Source organism: Oncorhynchus mykiss, chromosome 11 (assembly GCF_013265735.2).
Source record: "Oncorhynchus mykiss isolate Arlee chromosome 11, USDA_OmykA_1.1, whole genome shotgun sequence".
Classification (NCBI taxonomy): domain Eukaryota; kingdom Metazoa; phylum Chordata; class Actinopteri; order Salmoniformes; family Salmonidae; genus Oncorhynchus; species Oncorhynchus mykiss.
In genome coordinates, this window is record NC_048575.1 from 12,120,670 (window position 1) to 12,138,826 (window position 18,157).

The window sequence follows — 18,157 nt, forward strand, 5'->3', positions numbered from 1 at the left end:
GCATTATGTACAAATCAGACTGCTGCCAAAAAGCTGCTAAGGCCTGGAATCCCAGGGTTTGTTTATAAACCGCTAGAGTAATGTACACAGGCGTTTTCTTACGCGCTAACAGGCCTGTCAAACTGCCAGTCGTCAAAGTATATCTTGGCGGCAGCTTTTGCCTCAATTATCATCCCTTTATGAAATGCTTACTTAGGTTTTTCCCCGCTTTATGGTCTCATACGGCTTAATCTACAGACTATATTCTATCTTCTCTCTTTGATGACTTCACTCACAGCTTTGTAGTGCTGTACCCCCTTTAAAGTAAGAGTGTTCTGGCTACAACTTCATTGATCCCTTGTTAGTAATCAAACATGTACCCTGATACCTTATGACCTTTGTCACTGCACAGTGCTTGACTTCAACTGAACTAGGTGCCGGTACTCATTTTGGGTTCCGTGACTGCTTATATTTCGGTGCAGGAGCGCCACAATACTTTTAATATTCTATAAGAGGAACAAGCAGTTTAACATTTGAAGTGCTGGTACTCAGTTCCAGTGTGGGCTCCTGCCCAAGTCAAGCATTGTCACTACAGTACATTTCCATATGGGCTTTCCCAATCCTCTGAGCAAAGAAGCTGGTGTTGTTAGCTTGTCATATACAGCATCACTTGACTTAGCTTACAGTAACCATTCAGTCTATTACATAACCTACCATTAACCATTCAGTCTATTACATAACCTACCATTAACCATCCAGTCTATTACATAACCTACCAGTAACCATCCAGTCTATTACATAACCTACCATTAACCATCCAGTCTATTACATAACCTACCAGTAACCATCCAGTCTATTACATAACCTACCAGTAACCATTCAGTCTATTACATAACCTACCAGTAACCATCCAGTCTATAACATAACCTACCAGTAACCATCCAGTCTATAACATAACCTACCAGTAACCATCCAGTCTATCACATAACCTACCAGTAACCATCCAGTCTATTCCATAACCTACCAGTAACCATCCAGTCTATTCCATAACCTACCATTAACCATCCAGTCTATAACATAACCTACCAGTAACCATCCAGTCTATTCCATAACCTACCAGTAACCATCCAGTCTGATCACTCTTTTGTTGCTGAGAATTTTCCTGCACTGCAGGAAATGCTAACTTGTAGTGTATTTGAAGTTTAAAAAGGCTTCTAAGGCTTCCATTTTAACATGTCAGACTTACGTGCAATGAGTTCATTGCACATAAGGCAAGGGACAATTCTGTGTTGAGACATTTTCAAGAGATACTCAAATATTCTGATTTCAGAGTATAAGTCTAGTCCTGTTCAGAATCCTCTCAATCATTGATTGTGTAATAAAACAGTACACTACAAACTAATAGTGGGACTGATGCTCCCTCTGTTTACTGACGGTGAGACAGCAGGCAACACAAACGGCTCAAATCTGAGCAGCTCAACACCCTTCCCAGTCCCTATTTCCCCGATCAGTACACAAAGTCAACATAATTACAACGAGAATGACATGACAATCTATCTAGACAAACTGAACTAGAGTAGGCTCTTACAGGCTATCCCAAGGCTTTTTCTTCCCTCCCAAATGTTAAATCTCTGCTCATTGATTTTCATTTTGAAACCCACCTCCTAAAACAGACAAGAGTTGGTGGAATGTTGAGTGTTCCACCAGAAAGGATATGAGTGTACTAAAACCTTTATTGATGCTCTTCTAACAGGATGAAAGGGGCTAAAAATATAGAGTGCAGATGTGGCACTAAATCGGAAGATGGCCTTCCCTTTGTTCAGTACTATAAAAGTCTGTGGAGAAACAGGAAGTGAGATAGGCAGAGAGGAGGAGGAGGAGGGGGAGGGGTGATAGAAAGGGACAAGGGACAGAGAGATGCGTCATGGTTAAGGACAACATGGCATGGCAATAAAGATGTACAATAAACTTGCAGTGACACCAACCACACACTCACATCTACACACACACACATACACACTCACATCTACACACACTCACATCTACACACACACACACTCACACTCACATCTACACACACACTCATGCACACACACACACACACACACACACACACACACACACACACACACACACACACACACACACACACACACACACACACACACACACACACACACACACACACACAGGCACACAGGCACACACACACACACAGGCACAAACAAAAACACTGATTACGTGGCATAACGAGCAAGATGCTGCTAAAAAAAAGCAGGCCTATAGAACTCTTAAGGGAGTCTCCTCATAGGAGATACAACACAACACAGAGATGAGGGGGAATGATAACAGCCAACCTAGAATGTGCTGGAACTCCCATGTCCTCTATCAAACGCTGCTCTGTGTTTAAAGGGACATTACACTCAAAGTATGTCAGATGTTTTCAGACCTCAAATGTAGTCTAATGTGAAGATGAGTCCACATCCCAAGCCATCCGTTGTGTCGATCCAGCAATACGCCTCAACCACAAATGGATGTAAAACGTAAATACTAAACTTTAGAAATTATATGGTGCTTATCTTTTCAATGCATTTTGGAATGTAGCTAGTTGAATCTACGAAACAGATGGCCTGGAACATGGACTAATCTCAACAGAAGACCACTTCGGTATGAACATATTTGACAGATGCTGATTTTGAAGTATAATGTCCATTTAAAATTCAAGCAGGTCTGTTCACATGTCTGTTCAGGGTAGTTGAGAAAGTGTGAGAACATTACAGTGGCTGTAGTCACATCACTGGAGTGGAACATACTGTGAAGTAGTGTTAACGTTCCTCTATTATCCAGAGATACCGAACAATAAAGCTAACCCACTCTATACCACACGGTTGCACAACAAAGAAGTCTGAATATCTATCTACTCTCTCACTTTGAACTCGTGTAAACCTATTGGATCATCAGATAGCGAGCTCTACACCGTTTAAGATAAATGATGACAGCTTGGTTTTGTTTACACTGGAGATGTGCACCTGGGCAGATTTGGGGACTTGAGGAGGGAGGGGAGAGAGAGTGAGAGAGTGAAAGAGAGAAAAAGAGAGGGAACGAGAGATGGGAGAGAGAGAGAGAGAGAGAGAGAGAGAGAGAGAGAGAGAGAGAGAGAGAGAGAAAGAGAGAGAGAGAGAGAGGCATAGACAATGAGGAAGTGAGAGCGTTATAGAGAAATTGAGATATTGAGGACCCACAACTGTATCCAGCTGACCAGTCCACTGTTCCTAGGAGAACTACCTATCCTCAGGAGAAATAGCTTTTCACACACCCCTCAGCCTCTTTCTGGGTCCTGGGCAAACCAGCCAAAGCTACTGACTGATGAATTTTGAAAGAGTACATTTGAAACTGAGCATCATGAGAACCGTAGCTTACTCTAGTCCCTGTCCTTTTCACATACTGTAACGGTATAATTTCCACTCCCTGGGCAGCTGATTCAATCAAATCATAATGTATTTTCTCAACTGCTACACACTGAAATCACAACTCATGCCACAGCAACTACAGCCATAGCTGTCAGTTCAATTAGATTTATCCACCAGCTTAAAAGCCTAAAATCCTGGAATGCATGTTTAGTCTTACAGTAACCCCAGGGTTGCACATTTTTGTTCCAGCCCAACACTATCACACCTGATGCAACTGATCAAGGTGCTTGACGATAAGTCGAGTAAAGTTCACTCAGGACGTGCTAGTGCTGGGCTGGAACACAAATGTGCCACTCTGGGGGGTTTACTTTAATACGTACTAAATAGCACATGTGTCAGAGGAGTTTCTAAGGGTTTTTGCTCCTCCCTTGTACTTCATTGATGCATTAAGGTCACTAATAAGTAAGGAACTGCTTCGCCTGGTTGTCTAGGGTTTAATTGAAATTAAAAAACAAAAACCAGCCAACACTAGGCCCTCCATGGAACAGGTTTGACACCACTTCCTTTAAAGAATCACCCTCTACACCAGGTCTGCTCAACGCAGGACTTGGAGTGCCGAAACACTTCAGATTATTGTTTCTACCTGGTAGTAAATTGCACTCACCTGGTGTCTCAGGTCTGAATTAGTCCCTGATTAGAAGGAGAGGATGAAAAACAGAAGTGTTTCGGCCCACCAGTACCGACACCAGCCCTACTCAACACGGTGAGAGGGGCATGATCCCATTTCAAAGCAGAACTTTAAACACTTATTAGGGAAGAAGGAGTGTGAGGGAAACAGATAGAGCTAGCTGTAAAAGAAGAAGAAGAAGAAGGCGTGTGAGGGAAACAGATAGAGCTAGCTGTAAAAGAAGAAGAAGAAGAAGGCGTGTGAGGGAAACAGATAGAGGTAGCGGTAATAGAAGAAGAAGAAGGAGGAGTGTGAGGGAAACAGATAGAGCTAGCAGTAGAAGAAGAAGAAGAAGAAGGAGGAGTGTGAGGGAAACAGAAAGAGCTAGCGGTAAAAGGAGTGTGAGGGAAACAGACAGAGCTAGCAGTAGAAGAAGGAGTGTGAGGGAAACAGACAGAGCTAGCAGTAGAAGAAGAAGGAGTGTGAGGGAAACAGACAGAACTAGCGGTAGAAGAAGAAGGAGTGTGAGGGAAACAGACAGAGCTAGCAGTAGAAGAAGAAGAAGAAGGAGTGTGAGGGAAACCGACAGAGCTACCGGTAGAAGAACACGAAAGAGTGTGAGGGAAACAGACAGAGCTAGCGGTAGAAGAAGAAGGAGTGTGAGGGAAACAGACAGAGCTAGCAGTAGAAGAAGAAGAAGAAGAAGAAGGAGTGTGAGGGAAACAGACAGAGCTAGCGGCAGAAGAAGGAGTATGAGGGAAACAGACAGAGCTAGTGGTAGAAGAAGATGAAAGAGTGTGAGGGAAACAGACAGTGCTAGTGATGGAAGAAGACGAAAGAGTGTGAGGGAAACAGACAGAGCTAGCAGTAGAAGAAGAAGAAGGAATGTGAGGGAAACAGACAGAGATGGTGGTAGAAGACGAAGGAGTGTGAGGGAAACAGACAGAGGTAGCAGTAGAAGAAGAAGGAGTGTGAGGGAAACAAAGGGGCTAGCGGTAGTAGAAGAAGAAGGAGTGGAGGGAAACAGACAGAGCTAGCGGTAGAAGAAGGAGTGTGAGGGAAACAGAGGGAGCTAGTGGTAGAAGAAGACGAAATAGTGTGAGGGAAACAGACAGAGCTAGCAGAAGAAGAAGAAGAAGGAGTGAGAGGGAAACAGACAGAGCTAGCGGTAGAAGAAGGAGTATGAGGGAAACAGACAGAGCTAGTGGTAGAAGAAGATGAAAGAGTGTGAGGGAAACAGACAGAGCTACCGGTAGAAGAAGAAGGAGTGTGAGGGAAACAGACAGAGCTAGCAGCAGAAGAAGAAGGAGTGTGAGGGAAACAGACAGAGCTAGCGGTAGAAGAAGAAGAAAGAGTGTGAGTGAAACAGACAGAGCTAGCAGTAGAAGAAGAAGGAGTGTGAGGGAAACAGACAGAGCTAGCAGTAGAAGAAGAAAGAGTGTGAGGGAAACAGACAGAGATAGCAGTAGAAGAAGAAGGAGTGTGAAGGAAACAGACAGAGCTAGCAGTAGAAGAAGAAGAAGGAGTGTGAGGGAAACAGACAGAGGCAGCAGTAGAAGAAGAAGGAGTGTGAGGGAAACAGACAGAGCTAGAGGTAGAAGAAGAAGGAGTGTGAGGGAAACAGACAGAGCTAGTGGTAGAGGATGACGGAGTGTGAGGGAAACAGACAGAGGTAGCAGTAGAAGAAGGAGTGTGAGGGAAACAAAGAGGCTTGTGGTAGAAGAAGGAGTGTGAGGGAAACAGACAGAGCTAGCGGTAGAAGAAGGAGTGTGAGGGAAACAGAGGGAGCTAATGGTAGAAGAAGACGAAATAGTGTGAGGGAAACAGACAGAGCTAGCAGAAGAAGAAGAAGAAGGAGTGAGAGGGAAACAGACAGAGCTAGCGGTAGAAGAAGGAGTATGAGGGAAACAGACAGAGCTAGTGGTAGAAGAAGATGAAAGAGTGTGAGGGAAACAGACAGAGCTACCGGTAGAAGAAGAAGGAGTGTGAGGGAAACAGACAGAGCTAGCAGCAGAAGAAGAAGGAGTGTGAGGGAAACAGACAGAGCTAGCGGTAGAAGAAGAAGAAAGAGTGTGAGTGAAACAGACAGAGCTAGCAGTAGAAGAAGAAGGAGTGTGAGGGAAACAGACAGAGCTAGCAGTAGAAGAAGAAAGAGTGTGAGGGAAACAGACAGAGATAGCAGTAGAAGAAGAAGGAGTGTGAAGGAAACAGACAGAGCTAGCAGTAGAAGAAGAAGAAGGAGTGTGAGGGAAACAGACAGAGGCAGCAGTAGAAGAAGAAGGAGTGTGAGGGAAACAGACAGAGCTAGAGGTAGAAGAAGAAGGAGTGTGAGGGAAACAGACAGAGCTAGTGGTAGAGGATGACGGAGTGTGAGGGAAACAGACAGAGGTAGCAGTAGAAGAAGGAGTGTGAGGGAAACAAAGATGCTTGTGGTAGAAGAAGGAGTGTGAGGGAAACAGACAGAGCTAGCGGTAGAAGAAGAAGGAGTGTGAGGGAAACAGACAGAGCTAGCAGTAGAAGAAGAAGAAGGAGTGTGAGGGAAACAGACAGAGCTAGCGGTAGAAGAAGGAGTGTGAGGGAAACAGACAGAGCTAGCAGTAGAAGAAGAAGAAAGAGTGTGAGGGAAACAGACAGAGCTAGCGGTAGAAGAGGAAGGAGTGTAAGGGAAACAAAGGGGCTAGCGGTAGAAGAAGAAGAAGGAGTGTGAGGGAAACAGACAGAGCTAGTGGTAGAAGAAGACGAAAGATTGTGAGGGAAACAGACCGAGCTAACGGTAGAAGAAGGAGTGTGAGGGAAACAGACAGATCTAACGGTAGAAGAAGGAGTGTGAGGGAAACAGACAATTCTACAGAGTCTGTTTCCCTCACACTCCTTCTTCTACCGTTAGATCTGTCTGTTTCCCTCACACTCCTTCTTCTACCGTTAGCTCGGTCTGTTTCCCTCACAATCTTTCGTCTTCTTCTACCACTAGCTCTGTCTGTTTCCCTCACACTCCTTCTTCTTTTTCCACCGCTTGCCCCTTTGTTTCCCTTACACTCCTTCCTCTTCTACCGCTAGCTCTGTCTGTTTCCCTCACACTCTTTCTTCTTCTTCTACTGCTAGCTCTGTCTGTTTCCCTCACACTCCTTCTTCTACCGCTAGCTCTGTCTGCTAGAGATAGCTGTCTGTCTGTCTGTCTGTCCGTCCGTCCGTCCGTCCGTCCGTCCGTCCGTCCGTCCGTCCGTCCGTCTGTCTGTCCTGCTATCCTTCAGTCTGTCCTTTCCTTTACATCCTGCAAACGAACACACAAACACGCGCACACACAAACACGCGCACACACACGCACACTTCCTGAATCAAAGGATCAGTCACAGGGTCCAAACATGGGCATGGGGAATCCTTTCAACCCCTCCTCAAAGGCTCTGGCCACAGCCAGTTTCCATTAGGACTGATACTGACACATACATACAAGGTCACACACAGACACACACACAAACACAGACACACACATACAATTTCAGAGCATTCATAAGGATGGTCATTGTGAATACATCAGAGGAGGAAATTGGTTCAGATGTATAAAAGAACACGGGAAGATTCCAGTAATTGGAGTCGCACTAAAAAGGACATCCTTCAAGGAGGTCGAAAGCACAAAGGAAAGAGATGGCAGTGGTGATGTAAGAAGTGACACACACTTGGATACAAGTTTGATATTCTCAGGCATCCAAGCACATAAGTGTAAGGACACTCAAGACACACACAACACACTGACACACCCACACACCCACCCACAGCCCCCCTCGAGAACCCCTCCCACCCTCTTCTCACTCTCTGGTTCATGAAATAGAACGGGTCGAAGTCCTCCAGTGGGATGCCCACCAGGCCGTTGGGGATGTCGCCGAAGATGCGCGGCAGCTGTTTGCCGGCCTCCAGGTCGGCCCGGGGCCTGGGCAGCTCCACATCTCCCAGGTCCTCCTGGTAGTGCTTGGTGCGCCGGGCCTCTTCCTCGGCGATCCGCTGCTCCACGGCAGCCAGGGACTCCCAGGTAAACCGGTGCAAGCTGTCAGGACCCGGTGGTAGCAGCACGGTGGCCATCTTCTCATCCTGAGTCTCCTGTCCTAGGGATGACTTCACCAGCTACCAGGAGGGGAGGGAAAGAGAGAGAGTACGGAGGGGGAGATAGACAGAGATCGGGAGACGTAAAAGGTTCATCAACATGGCAGTCACACATGGGAGGGTTATCAACCCTGAAAGCAGACCGGAGTTAGCCTAAGGTCCTATTTGGTTGCTATAGTACTGTATAAGCAAAGCTTAGGGGGGGGGGGGGGGGGGGGGGGGGGTTGTCATTGATATAGCCTCCCATTCACCCCCATTATCTCTTCAGCACGGGCAATGCCTCTCTGTCCTCAAAAAAAGATGGTGGCGCCAGCTCTGTCAGGAGGAATGGGTCAAAATTCACCCAAATAATTGTGGGAAGCTTGTGAAAGGCTACACAAAACGTTTGACCCAAGTTAAACAATTTATAGGCAATGCTACCAAATACTAATTGAGTGTATGTAAACTTCTGACCCACTGGGAATGTGATGAAAGAAATAAAAGCTGAAATAAATAATTCTCTCTACTATTATTCTGACATTTCATATTCTTAAAATAAAGTGGGGATCCTAACTGACCTAAGACAGATAATTTTTACTAGGATTAAATGTCAGGAATTGTGAAAAACTGAGTTTAAATGTATTTGGCTAAGGTGTGTGTAAACTTCCGGCTTCAACTGCATCCTCCAAACACCACCTTCTCTGGCATTATCACTTAAATAAATGCTCATAAAGTTGTACTCAATATTCGTCTTCAGAATCACTTTCTGGGTCAATACACCCATTAAAATAGTCCTCAAATGCAGTATTTCAATGAGAGTCCACCACACAATAAGATATTAAAGATGTTAAACAACATCTCAGGCCTGACCCGCATTAAAGCTTATGGTAAATGTATCCCGTCCTGTTTTGCAGCTTTATAAACGAGTTCGATTAATCTGTGTTTGGCTCCTTGGCCTTTGTGTGGCCTCCTGCGCCAGTATACCATGCATCTGAAACCTTGTCTTTTATTTCCACACAGTTTTAGTTGTTCGCCGCAACCGGGCAGCCCGCATTGCACTGACCCCTGACGCAACGGACATTGTGCAGGGCTGAACAGAACGGCAGTACGCTTGGGTTGCTTTTCACCCCCTTACAGCAGAATCTTAACCAACGTCACGTCTGCCTTTGCTTTGGCAGAATCCTGCCTCTCTCATCTGTCCATGTTTTCACATCAAGCTCACATGACCCCTTATGTATAGTCTGAATAATTATCGTAGTAACCACCAGTCCAGGATTCATGTGTAACATGAATATAATCAACGTGTTCAGTGCTTGTATTACAGATATTTTGGGAAATATAAAGATAATTCAATGAGCGCTTGAGTTAATAACGTGTTGTGTTGTTTGCATTTGCTGTGTACATCCATTGGAAAGCATGGTGGCTAATTTAATGGAAACCTCTTATAATGCGTTGTTGTTATGAAGCCCAGAGATCGCATCGCAGACTTGGATATCCTGATAACACATCACCACTGAAACAGAATGACTGTACTGTACTGCATTGTACTGTACTGCACTGTGCCGCACTGTACATGCATCACAAGCAGCAAATGCAGAGCTTATTTATTTTCTCATGTCTTTTGTCTATAGGTCTTTATGTAATAGGCCTATTACGGTATAGGCAATGTGGGATTGTGTGCATGCGGTCATCACTGACTAACATCACAACGTGTGGCCAAGCAGACAAGAGAACAGGGCACCAAAATGGAAGAAAACAGACAACTTAACCCCCCACCGCTACACGGTCAGAGCTGTCCCCCGTTCTCAACACATCAGTGACCTGTTAACCCCCCACCGCTACACGGTCAGAGCTGTCCCCCGTTCTCAACACATCAGTGACCTGTTAACCCCCCACCGCTACACGGTCAGAGCTGTCCCCCGTTCTCAACACATCAGTGACCTGTTAACCCCCCACCGCTACACGGTCAGAGCTGTCCCCCGTTCTCAACACATCAGTGACCTGTTAACCCCCCACAGCTACACGGTCAGAGCTGTCCCCCGTTCTCAACACATCAGTGACCTGTTAACCCCCCACCGCTACACGGTCAGAGCTGTCCCCCGTTCTCAACACATCAGTGACCTGTAAACCCCCCACCGCTACACGGTCAGAGAACAGTAATGGGTAAGATGACGCCGACAGACATGACAGCTCTGCTTCTAGCTCCTATTTTTTTTTTTTTTCGCTATACCCGCAATAACATCTGCTAAATATGTGTATGTGACCAATAACATCTGCTAAATATGTGTATATGACCAATAACATCTGCTAAATATGTGTATGTGACCAATAACATCTGCTAAATATGTGTGTATGACCAATAACATCTGCTAAATATGTGTATGTGACCAATAACATCTGCTAAATATGTGTATATGACCAATAACATCTGCTAAATATGTATATGAGACCAATAACATCTGCTAAATATGTGTATGTGACCAATAACATCTGCTAAATATGTGTATATGACCAATAACATCTGCTAAATATGTATATGAGACCAATAACATCTGCTAAATATGTGTATATGACCAATAACATCTGCTAAATATGTATATGAGACCAATAACATCTGCTAAATATGTGTATGTGACCAATAACATCTGCTAAATATGTGTATATGACCAATAACATCTGCTAAATATGTATATGAGACCAATAACATCTGCTAAATATGTGTATATGACCAATAACATCTGCTAAATATGTATATGAGACCAATAACATCTGCTAAATATGTATATGTGACCAATAACATCTGCTAAATATGTGTATGTGACCAATAACATCTGCTAAATATGTATATGAGACCAATAACATCTGCTAAATATGTATATGTGACCAATAACATCTGCTAAATATGTGTATGTGACCAATAACATCTGCTAAATATGTGTATGTGACCAATAACATCTGCTAAATATGTGTATGTGACCAATAACATCTGCTAAATATGTGTATGTGACCAATAACATCTGCTAAATATGTGTATGTGACCAATAACATCTGCTAAATATGTGTATGTGACCAATAACATCTGCTAAATATGTGTATGTGACCAATAACATCTGCTAAATATGTGTATGTGACCAAAAACATCTGCTAAATATGTGTATGTGACCAATAACATCTGCTAAATATGTGTATATGACCAATAACATCTGCTAAATATGTGTATATGACCAATAACATCTGCTAAATATGTGTATGAGACCAATAACATCTGCTAAATATGTGTATATGACAAATAACATCTGCTAACACCCTGTAGTCTAGCACTCTGTAGTCTAACACCCTGTAGTTTAGCACAATGTGTTCTAAAACCCTGTAGTCAACACCCTGTAGTCTACCACCCTGTAGTCTAGCACAATGTGTTCTAACACCCTGTAGTCTACCACCCTGTAGTCTAGCACAATGTGTTCTAACACCCTGTAGTCTAGCACCTGTAGTCTAACACCCTGTAGTCTAGCACCCTGTAGTCTAGCACCCTGTAGTCTAGCACAATGTAGTCTAGCACCCTGTAGTCTAGCACCCTGTTGTCTAGCACCCTGTAGTCTAGCACAATGTAGTCTAACACCTAGTAGTGCAGCAACCTAGAGTCTAACACCCTGTAGTCTAGCACCCTGTAGTCTAACACCCTGTAGTCTAGCACCCTGTAGTCTAACACCCTGTAGTCTAGCACCCTGTTGTCTAGCAACCTAGAGTCTAACACCCTGTAGTCTAGCACCCTGTAGTCTAACACCCTGTAGTCTAGCACCCTGTAGTCTAGCACAATGTAGTCTAGCACAATGTAGTCTAACACTTAGTAGTCCAGCAAACTAGAGTCTAACACCCTGTAGTCTAGCACCCTGTAGTCTAACACCTTGTAGTCTACCACCTTGTAGTCCAGCACCCTGTAGTCTAACAAACTGTAGTTTAGCACACTGTCATTTAGCACACTGTAGTCTAGTGACCTGTAGTCTAACACCCTGTAGTCTAACACCCTATAGTCTAACACCCTGTAGTCTACCACAATGTAGTCTAACACCCTGTAGTCTACCACAATGTAGTCTAACACCCTGCAGTCTAACACCCTATAGTCTAACACCCTGTAGTCTACCACAATGTAGTCTACCACAATGTAGTCTGCCACAATGTAGTCTACCACAATGTAGTCTAACACCCTGTAGTCTAACACCCTATAGTCTAACACCCTGTAGTCTACCACAATGTAGTCTACCACAATGTAGTCTACCACAATGTAGTCTACCACAATGTAGTCTAACACCCTATAGTCTAACACCCTGTAGTCTACCACAATGTAGTCTAACACCATGTAGTCTATCACCCTGTAGTCTACCACAATGTAGTCTAACACCCTGTAGTCTAACACCCTGTAGTCTAACACAATGTAGTCTAACACCCTGTAGTCTAACACAATGTAGTCTAACACCCTGTAGTCTAACACCCTGTAGTCTAACACCCTGTAGTCTAACACCATGTAGTCTAACAAACTGTAGTTTAGCACACTGTAATTTAGCACACTGTAGTCTAGTGACCTGTAGTCTAACACCTTGTAGTCTACCACCCTGTTGTCTACCACTATGTAGTCTAACACCCTGTAGTCTACCAATATGTAGTCTAACACCCTGTAGTCTAGCACCCTGTAGTCTAGCACAATGTAGTCTAACACAATGTAGTCTAACACCTTGTAGTGTAGCACCCTATAGTCTAACACCCTGTAGTCTAACACCCTGTAGTCTAACACCCTATAGTCTAGAACAATGTAGTCTAACACCATGTAGTCCAACAGAATGTAGTCTAACACGCTGTAGTCTAGCACCCTGTTGTCTAACACCCTGTGGTCTAACACCCTATAGTTTAGCACAATGCAGTCTAACACCATGTAGTCCAACAGAATGTAGTCTAACACCCTGTAGTCTAACACCCTGTAGTCTACCACAATGTAGTTTACCACAATGTAGTCTAACACCATGTAGTCCAACAGAATGTAGTCTAACACGCTGTAGTCTAGCACCCTGTTGTCTAACACCCTGTAGTCTAACACCCTATAGTTTAGCACAATGCAGTCTAACACCATGTAGTCCAACAGAATGTAGTCTAACACCCTGTAGTTTAACACCCTGTAGTCTAACTACCTGTAGTCTACCACAATGTAGTCTAGCTCCCTGTAGTGTAACTCACTGTAGTCTACCACAATGTAGTCTAACTCCCTGTAGTGTAACTCACTGTAGTCTAGTGACCTGTAGTCTAGCACTCTGTAGTCTAACACCCTGTAGTCTAACACCCTGTAGTCTAACACCCTGTAGTCTAACAACATGTAGTCTAGCACCCTGTAGTCTAGCAGCCTGTAGTCTAGCACCCTGTAGTCTAGCACCCTGTAGTCTAGTGACCTGTAGTCTACCAACTTGTAGTGTAGTGACCAGTAGTCACACACTGTAGTCTAGTGACCTGTCGTCTAGCGCACTGTAGTCCAACACACTAGTCTAGTGACCTATAGTCCATCAACCTGTAGTCCAGCACCCTGTAGTCTAGCACCCTGTAGTCTAGCACCCTGTAGTCTAGCACCCTGTAGTCTAGTGACCTGTAGTTTAATGAACTGTACTCTAACACTCTGTAGTCTAGCACCCTGTAGTCAGTATAGCTGGAGTTCATTGAATGTAAAGGCCAGCTCGGCCAGCTTGACTGAGAGTCCATTTAGGCAAATACAATTCCTTCCCAAAATAGGGTTGGTCCACTGGAGTGCACTATATAAGTCACCAGGGGCATTGAACAAGTTAAATGGGCCTTGGATTCATTTCAAAGGCTCGCTGCCTACCCCGCTTGGGTCCTTCAGCTGCAGCACATGAGCGCAGGCGTCTAAAGTGAAGTCCGAACAAAAGGGATATGGGGGAAATACAGGGTTTACCTGAGGATAGGAGCGCAAAACTTCTGGGCCAGATGTCGATGATTTAGAACAGCTTGCTCACTACACACAATCACACACACACAGGCATGCACACGCACACGCACACACACACACACACACACACACACACACACACACACACACACACACACACACACACACACAAACAAAAACAACTGGGCAAGAGCAGAGAATATCACTAGGATGCTTCTTTGCAATGTAAAACACATTGCAAAATAGGACTTTGCCACTTTCAGCACTATGATTTCGTTATGGGGCAGATAAAGAGACATGAGGCATTATGATTTATATATGATGGGCAGATAAAGAGACAGGAGGGAAATAAAGAGGGAAAGCAGAGAGCCTATCAAGAAATAATTTCAAGTAGAGATCCCCAGTGCCTATTTCTTTGCTCTGAAATTACAACCCTCTCATTTTTTATATTTCTATACTTCTGATCATAATCAAAACGACATCACTGTCACTGATGTTTTCTTTTTCTGGTAGGATTGACAAAAGTGAGCTAAAGACCTAAGTCCTGGTCAGGTTACCTGGCATTGAAACTAATGGGATGAAAACAGTAGGTTATTCAGTAATGCACAACATGCAGATAGAAATATATTGTAAAGAACAAATGTAATTGTCTGCTGAGTAGAATTAGGAATCATGTCAGCGATATTTCTGTCTGAAATGTTATGAACATTTCACCTCATTGAACACACCACAGCTATTGTGCCATAACCCAGGAAAACCCCAACAAATCATAACTTAACCTAATCTTTATTTTACCTATCCCATTGAGGTCAAAATATTGCTTTTTCAAGGGAGACCTGGCACCTTACTTCAGCGCTGGGGTCAAGCCCACCACTCTCTGCCCCCCAATTCCACCCTAAACCCGTCTATCCTGGGACTGGGGATTGACCTGGTATTGCTTTGGGAAATCAGAAATAAAGTGCAACACATGGAGGAGCAGTGTACCAGCGGTGCCAGAGGCTAAGGGCTCAGTCAGAGCCTCTGTCCAGCCTATTCAACCGAAGCAGGGAGAATAATCTCTCACTTTACAGGCTGTCAACATGATTTGTTTATGTTTCCTATAAAAAAAATCCCAACATGTACTAGGATGTAAGAAAAGCCATAACCCTGAAGGGACTGACTGGATGCTGTGGGATGACTCGTCTTCATACCCACACGTTCGTGTCTCACCATCGTATGGTAGCCTGGGAGGGTGGCATTTTAACGTCATAGATTTAGCCGGTGGTAACTTGTGAAATAGACACTGGCTGGAATGCGGTTTTAACCAATCAGCATTCAGGATTAGACCCACTCGTTGTATAAATACATATAAACAGTTCATCGGGAGATGTGAGGAAATAATGTTGGTAGGTAAGAAACATTATTTGTTTTTCTGAAGTGTTACTGTGCAATTGACGATTCATTCTAGGATTTAAACAGAGTGACATAAATGGACAGAGACTTCGGGTGCATGTGCGTGTCAAGCATGACATTCTCACACTCACGTACCACGGTCAACAGAGGCTGACAGCGGAGTTATTCTTCATCGTGATTGTGTGTCGTGCACCTCTAACCTTGATGCTCAGTTCGCAAAGGAGCCAGTCACTGGAAGAAACACTGAGCCTTTCATGGCTGTAAGTCATCCTACAAAATACAGGCTTTGTTCAAATGATTCCATAGTCACCGTGATAAGGGGGAAAGGGGATCATACTTAATCAATTGTGCCGGCGTAATAGCGGACGGCTTCTTTATCATCAGTTAGTTATTACTTTAAAGGTCAATGCTACCGCAATGCTACCGTACCTGTAGACTTCCAGTCATTGTGCTAACGCTAGATAGTATTGGCTCGCGAAACTACAGCTAAGTTCCTTCATACTGCACGCAGTCACATATCCCTTTAACTCCCTATCAAAAGCTTCCAAGTTCCTCACTGTCCATATCACTAAGGAATTATCACAGTCCACACACATCAACACAGTCGTGAAGAAGGCACGACAACGCCTCTTCCCCCTCAGGAGACTGAAAGGATTCAGCATGGGCCCCCAGATCCTCAAAATGTTATACAGCTGCACCATTGAGAGCATCTTGACTGGCTGCATGACCATTTGATATGGCAACTGCTTGACATCTGACCGCAAGGAACTACAGAGGGTAGTGCGTATTGTCCGGTACATCACTGGGGCCAAGCTCCCTGCCATCCAGGACCTCTATACCAGGCGGTGTCAGAGGAAGGCCTTGAAAATGGTCAAAGACTACAGCCAACCAAGTAATACACTGTTATCTTTGCTACGGTATGGCAAACAGTCCCGATGCACCAAGGCTTGAACCAATAGGACCCTGAACAGCTTCTACCCCCAATCCATAAGAATGCTAAATAGTTAGTTAAATATACTGAACAAAAAAATGTATCCAACATGCAACAATTTAAATGGTTTTACTGAGTTACAGTTCATATAAAGAAATCAGTCAATTGAAATAAATTCATTAGGTCCTAATCTATGGATTTCAACAGTGGGCAGGGGCGCAGACATGGGTGGGACTAGAAGGGCATAGAATGAGTTTTTCCCCACAAAAGGGCTTTATTGCCAACATAAATATTCCTAATTTTCATCAGTTGTCCAGGTGGCTGATCACAGATGATCCCACACGTGAAGAAGCCGGATGTGGAGGTTCTGGGCTGGCGTGGTTACACGTGGTCTGTGGTTGTGAGGTCGGTTGGACATACTGCCAACTTCTCTGGAGGCGGCTTATGGTAGAGAAATTAACACTAAATTCTCTGGGAAAATTTCTGGTGGACATTCCAGCAGTCAGCATGCCAATTGCACAATCCCTCAAAACATCTGTGGCATTGTGTTTTATGACAGAACTGCACATTTTAGAGTGGCCTTTTATTGTCCCCAGTACAAGGTGCACCTGTGTAATGATCTTGGATCACTAACAGGGCCGTAAACCATGTGAGTATGGAACATTTTTGGGATATTTAATTTCAGCTCATGAAACATGGGACCAACACTTCACATGTTGGTTCATATTTTTGTTCAGTTAACCAATAGCTACCAGGACTATCAGCATTGAGCCTTTTTTGCAAAAATTATTTTGAATCATCACATCGCAGTTACTGTTTATTATCTATTATGTTGCCAAGTCACTTTACCCCTACCTATACGTACAGTTGAAGTCGGAAGTTTACATACACCTTAGCCAAATACATTAAAACTCAGTTTTCCACAATTCCTGACATTTAATCCAAGTAAAAAGTCCCTGCCTTAGGTGTTAGGATCACCACTTTATTTTAAGAATGTGAAATGTCAGAATAATAGTAGAGTAGAGAAAATGATTTATTTCAGCTTTTATTTCTTTCATCACATTCTCAGTGGGTCAGAAGTTTACATACACTCAATTACTATTTGGTAGCATTGCCTATAAATTGTTTAACTTGGGTCAAACATTTCGGGTAGCCTTTCACAAGCTTCCCACAATAAGTCGGGTGAATTTTGACCCATTCCTCCTGACAGAGCTGGTGTAACTGAGTCAGGTTTGTAGGCCTCCTTGCTCAGACACATTTGTTCTACAGGGTTGAGGTCAGGGCTTTGTGATGGCCACTCAAATACCTTGACTTTGATGTCCTTAAGCCATTTTGGCACAACTTTGGAAGTATGCTTGGGGTCATTGTCCATTTGGAAGACCCATTTGCGACCAAGCTTTAACTTCCTGACTGATGTCTTGAGATGTTGCTTCAATATATCCACATAACTTGCCTGCCTCATGATGCCATCTATTTTGTGAAGTGCACCAGTTCCTCCTGCAGCAAAGTACCCCTCAACATGATGCTGCCACCCCCCGTGCTTCATAGTTGGGATGGTGTTCTTCGGCTTGCAAGCATCCCCCTTTTTCCTCCAAACATAACAATGGTCATTATGGCCAAACAGTTCTATTTTTGTTTCATCAGACCAGAGGACATTTCTCCAAAATGTATGATCTTTGTCCCCATGTGCAGTTGCAAACTGTAGTCTGGCTATTTTTTATGGCGGTTTTGGAGCAGTGGCTTCTTCCTTGCTGAGTGGC

General features: G+C 44.0%; 1 protein-coding gene across 1 annotated transcript in view; it reads right to left on the minus strand.

Annotated features, from left to right (window-relative positions):
* The window catches only part of LOC100136701 (sodium channel protein type 4 subunit alpha), a 210,328-nt gene that overhangs the window by 169,657 nt on the left and 22,514 nt on the right, over positions 1 to 18,157 (minus strand). The window contains exons 2-3 of the mRNA XM_036934870.1: positions 7,864 to 8,172; positions 1,696 to 1,814 (exon numbers count right to left, since the gene is read on the minus strand). Of these exons, the coding sequence (XP_036790765.1) occupies positions 1,696 to 1,814; positions 7,864 to 8,130 (386 nt within the window). The 5' untranslated portion in view covers positions 8,131 to 8,172. The remainder of the gene's footprint in view (positions 1 to 1,695; positions 1,815 to 7,863; positions 8,173 to 18,157) is intronic.